Source organism: Nothobranchius furzeri, chromosome 5 (assembly GCF_043380555.1).
Source record: "Nothobranchius furzeri strain GRZ-AD chromosome 5, NfurGRZ-RIMD1, whole genome shotgun sequence".
NCBI classification, from domain to species: domain Eukaryota; kingdom Metazoa; phylum Chordata; class Actinopteri; order Cyprinodontiformes; family Nothobranchiidae; genus Nothobranchius; species Nothobranchius furzeri.
In genome coordinates this window covers 29,151,224-29,156,795 of record NC_091745.1, presented here as the reverse complement: position 1 = coordinate 29,156,795, position 5,572 = coordinate 29,151,224, and the positions used below count along the sequence as shown (strand labels likewise).

At 44.0% G+C, this 5,572-nt stretch overlaps 1 protein-coding gene across 2 annotated transcripts in view; it reads right to left on the bottom strand.

The window, feature by feature from the left end:
* Positions 1 to 1,202: 1,202 nt before the first annotated feature.
* Positions 1,203 to 5,572, bottom strand: part of sstr3 (somatostatin receptor 3) — a 73,295-nt gene continuing 68,925 nt past the window's right edge. For both annotated transcript variants that reach the window (XM_070551530.1, XM_070551531.1), the window contains exon 2: positions 1,203 to 5,309. In XM_070551530.1, coding sequence (XP_070407631.1) covers positions 3,816 to 5,273 — 1,458 coding nt within the window. In that variant the 5' untranslated portion in view covers positions 5,274 to 5,309 and the 3' untranslated portion in view covers positions 1,203 to 3,815. The remainder of the gene's footprint in view (positions 5,310 to 5,572) is intronic.

Below are 5,572 nucleotides of genomic sequence, written 5' to 3'. Positions count from 1 at the left end.
TATTATTCAACTTTAATTCAGATATATTTTACCTTACTCTTTCCCAGTTAAATTTACCCTTCATTTTAATTTGTGGTGTACAGTTTTTTCATTTTCAACTCTTAGGCCACGAGCAGTTGTGTAAGGCATTTCACTGCATTTCGTACTGTGTATGACTGTGTATGTGACAAATAAAATTTGAATTTGAAACCTGACATTCTTCCTGCTTCATGTTGCATCATCATCTGGGCTGAGTCAGAACAAACATGTCCTCCATCGTGTTTCAGGGGTTCTTGCTGACAGCAGAGCGTCTCTCCGATCTGGGATGGCTTGTTTTTATTGTATGTCTGAAAATGGCCGTGACCGATCGAATGTTTCTGTAGGTGAATTGTTTCATTTAAATAGAGAATGGATAGAAAAAGTAAACGTTTCCGAAGTTTGAAGCAGATATTGATTCAGCCGCCAGTCTAGAGTCGATCAGACTGACGTGCTCGTAGTTTTGTAGAGATGATAAAAAAAAAAGAGCCTGGATGAGGCGGCAGGTTAATGCTACTGACTAGTTTATCAGAGATTTCATTTTTTCACAAATCTCTGACACAATTAAATCGTATTATAACTCGTTATGTGACATGTTAGCTGGTTGGACATAAACATAAAAGTTGGTTCAGTAATTCTAGTTTGGGCTGAAAATAACAAAACATCACCTAATTCACAAAAACTTCTTTATTCCACAGAGAGCTTAACAAGAAACAGTGAAAGTTTATGTCATGTTCTGTGTCCCTTTGTTCCCCAGCCCCTCCAGTTCCCACTCCAGGTTCTCCTTTTGAGTTTCATATCGCCCTCATGTGTCCTTTGTCTGCATCTCATTTATGTGTCTCCTGTGTTCCTTTAGTCTTCTCCAGTCACCCCTCTGCAGCCAGTCATCCCTCTGCAGTGTTTATAGTTTCAGCTTTTCATTTTTATTAGTCTCTTTAATATGTTTTGTCCCACCGGTTTTTGTATTTCTCCTTCCCTTTAGAATTTTAGTTATATGGTTGCTTTTCTGTTTTTAGGTTCACTCTTAGGTCATGTTAGTTTCTTCCCTGATTAGTCATTGCTTTCACCTGGTCCTCCCCCCACACTCCACACACCTGCAGCTCATCTGCCTCCCATTATGCCCCAGTGTATTTAAGCCCTGTCTTGTCTCTGTGTCTTGTCGGTCCATGGTCGTTGTCAGTGTTGTGTTGTCTGTCTCGTGTGTTCTCCTGATCTTGCTCATGAAAGAGCTTCTGTTTTGCCTTTTTTTTTTTTGCCAGCGTTTGCCTTTGGATTTATGCCCAGCCTCCTAAAATAAAAGGATTTTTACTTCATATCCACTTCTGCCTTGTGTCATCCTGGGTTACTGCATTTTGGGTCCAAACCATCCTCTCAATGTGACAGTTTAGGGCATGACCACCGAACCTGTTGAAAGAAACAGAACTGACTTCCTAGATTACAGCATCTACATTTTCCCTGATGGTTTGAATGATTCCCGACAGTCTGCCAGGGAAATGTGACTTTACTGCAGCTCCGCTTGGACGAAAATGGATTCCACTGGGAATGGATTTCTCCTCTCAAATCAACACTTCAGCTACAGCGGAGGTTTATTTCTGACAACCCAGAGCAGTAATGACTCCCACTCAATTTGTATTAGTGCTACGATGAGTTTAAAGCCTCGTTGTGTTCAGAACACACTGATAGAAATTACTGTAGAGCTATTAAAACCTACAGAACACCACCTGGTTAGGCTCGGAGCTGACAGTAGCTTGCTCAAAGATTACCTAACCCTAACCCAAAAAACCTGAATGATAAATAAAAAGACCATCAGAGTAAATGAGCAAAAGTTTCCCATTAAACATTAATGGGACTTAAGTTGTTGCTGGTGGGTGAAAGTTAAATGACACCAGCTGATCTTCTAGCTGAGTTCTCCTAAGCACCAGTCAGAGTTTGTGTGTGTGTGTGTGTGTGTGTTTATGCTCACGCACAGTTCTAAAAGGAAAAATACATTCTTTTATATGGCGCCTCTCAAGGTTAAAATCACAAGGCGCTTCACAAGAACAAAATAAAAAAAAATAAAAAAGGATTTGAAAAAATGATCAAAAATATAAAAATGAGAGAAACAAAAAAATTGTGATTAAAAATGTAAAGAAAGGGAAAAAGAATAAGAAAGAGGTAAATAATGGAAAGGTGGAATTGGTAGATGAAGGTCATGCAAAAGCCAGCCTGAACTAGTTTTCAGCTGCTTTTTAAAGGAGTCCTCTGAGTCCACTTCTACTCACCCATTCATCTTCTAAACAATTTATTCTTCACCAGGGTCAAGGTAACATGAAACCCACACATGTTTGTGGAAAACAACCTAAGTCCAAACGGAAAGGCCACTGCAGGGAATCTAACCTGCAACCTTGCTGCTAGGCAACAGTGCTACCATGCATCCATACATTTCTACTCAAACTGACTAAAACTCAGCTGCTCACTAATAAACAACATGGCCAGAAAATAATTTTCAGTAGCTAAAGTGATGGTTCTGCGAGCTGAAGCAGGTTGTGTTCTGGGCTCTGAGGCGGGTTGGTGGCTTGGAGATGCTGCCTTGATGATTTAGAGCTGACGTTGTGGTTCGTAGCTGCATGACCAGTGGTTTGTGAGAGATCTGGAGTCTGGCAGGCCAGGCTACTCTCAGACGGGAAGTATAGCAACACGTGTCAAGAATAAACTTGACTTGAAAGCAAACATGGCGGATGAGGAGCGTGCAGCTCTCTATTGTTACGATAGTTTGGCGTGTCCTTAAGGCAGTCAGCTGTGGAGACTTTAATCAAAAATCGACAAAATATCTTGCCGTGTGAACTGGACCTAAAAATCGAATGGGGAGTTGTACCTTAAACCACAAAATCGAAGGTGATCTGTTTTTCAGTAAAAACAAAACAAAAACAACAAGTAAGCATCATTTATGACAGGCAGCAGTAGCTCAACAGGTTGAGCGGGTTGTCCAGTAATCGGAAGGTTGCAGGTTCGATCCCGGCTCCGGACAGAGAATTCTGCTGTTGTGTCCTTGGGCAAGACACTTAACCCACCCTGCCTGCTGGTGGTGGTCGGAGTCACCGGTGGCACCTGTGCTCGGCAGCCTCGTCTCCGTCAGTGCGCCCCAGGGCAGCTGTGGCTACATTGTAGCTCATCACCACCAGTGTGTGAATGTGTGTGTGAATGGATGAATGATGCACTGTAGTGTAAAGCGCTTTGGAGTCCTTACTCTGAGAGGCGCTACACAAGTGCGGGTCATTTATCATAAACCACTGCAGGAACCACACTTGAGCTCTCTGTATTTAAACACTTAAAATCACAGCTATTGCTCACTGGGAGACTATTATGGGATATAAAGAAACACCAACATGTGACCAACCTAAAACAAGGCAACAACCAGTTTCACATTATCACATCCAGTATATATAGATTATAAATAATCACACATTCTAGGAAACTGATACATGAAACCGACACCAGTTTTCTAAAGGGCCTGCTGGTGTTTAGTTTGTAGACACTAGTGCGGGCTCCACCTGTAACCAGAACATCAGTTTCACTTCTAAAACTTAAATATTAGCTTAGCTTAGGACAAAACTGACAGCAGTAGACTCGCTGATGTCATATCCCTGCAAATCTAGTCAAATACAGGAAAGTCTATGAAATCACCAAAATGTGACTGGATCATTGATATACTATTGGGCCGAAACCCATTGGTGGTCCAGACTGAAACCAGTGTAGTGGTTGCAGTAGTTCAGTAGGAGGCTCTGGATGTCAGAGGAGTAGTTGCACCTCAGTATTTTTCACTATAAGTAACTTATTTCCAGTGAGGTACTCTGTTCTGCAGTTTCCTCTGGGAGAGTTTTAATGCTCCCATTCTTGGCTCCGTTGAGCAGTAGGGGGACCGTTAGTGTGGACCCATTGATGGGATCCTTCCCTCTGGAGTCGCTACCATTCCTGTCTGGTGATGACACCTCTGTTGCTCCAGCTGGTGGTGCCTTATCTGTGAACGGCAGCTGGGAACTTGCATTTCCATTCTCTGTGATCCTGTAGATCTCAGTCATTTCTGACACATCTTCCTCATCATCATCATCCTCATCTCGGATGGCTCTCCTCAGGCTTTCCCTGGGCATCAGTGCCCTCCGGCCCTCCTCCTGCTGCAGGTTGTGCTCCACAGGCTCATGGTTCTCCACCCGTCTCGTGGAGCGGCATAGCACTTTACGGAAACCCCTCTTAAAGTTGTCAGACAGGAAACCGTAGACGATGGGATTGGCACAGCTGTTGGCGTACCCAAGAACCACCACAAAGTAGTAAAGTCCCTGATGCTCTGAGGGGAGGGAAACCAGCAAGTTGATGATGTTCAGGGCGTAAAAGGGCAACCAACAGAAAACGAAGACCGCCACAACAATCACAACCATCCAAGTCACCTTTCGTTCAGACTTCCTCCTCTTAGTGGAGGTGGCATGGACTTTTTTACCTGAGCTGCGGATTTTGAAGACGATGAGTAGGTAGCAGAGGCAGATGATGAGCAGAGGGCAGAAGAATCCAACAGTGGAAGTGTAAATGATGAAAGCAGCACTCCAGATCTCAGCAGGCTGAGGCCAGGTGATGTTACAGGTTCCTCCTGTCTTCTGAATGTTGGCAAAGACCACCACTGGTAGAACAACCAGAAAGGATAGCACCCACACTGTGCCATTCACCACTTTGGCCACCTGAGGGCGCCTCCACTTTGAGGAGCGGATGGGGTGGACCACAGCCAGGTAGCGGTCGATGCTCATCACAGTCAGGCAGAAGATACTGGTGAACTGGTTAATGGAGTCAACGGTCATGACGAGTCGGCACATAAAGGAGCCAAACGGCCACGAGTGTAAGGTGTTCTGGACAGCCAGGAAGGGCAGGCCGAACATGAAGAGTTCATCAGCGATTGCCAAGTTCAGGATGTAGATGTTGGTCACTGACTCAATTTTTGAATAATGCAGCACGATGTGAATGACCAGTGTGTTCCCACCGAGGCCGATGATGCAGACGATGATGTAAATGAGCGGGATGAGGACTCCAGCCATGCTGGGACCTGAGGAAACATCCAGGACAGTGGAGTTGGTGTAGTTCAACAGGGGTTCATTCAAATCACTGTCATTGAGCAGGAGGAGGAGCAGTGGGAGTTGAGGTGATGGACTAGCCAAGCTGTTGTTCTCCCACACCTCGTCCGACATTTCTACACCACAAAGTGAGTCGTCAGCCATCAATGTGCTCTTCCTGTCCATTCGTCCTTCTGCTGTTTTAGCTCACACCCATCTGTTCTGTTGGAGGAATAAAAAACATTCATCACCAGACTGAATTCTCATTTTTTCATGTTTGATTCAATTCTTAGGGGGCTGTGATGAAAGAGATAAAAAGTCACACAAAACAAAACATGTAATTTACTGTGTCGTCTGAAGACATTTTTCTTAGCTTCGGCTGAAACAGACATCGTCTCACAGAGAACAGAACGTACATAATGGAATATTAAAGTTGGATTAAGTATCTATTTATTTTCAGAAAAGTATTAAACGATGACGATGAC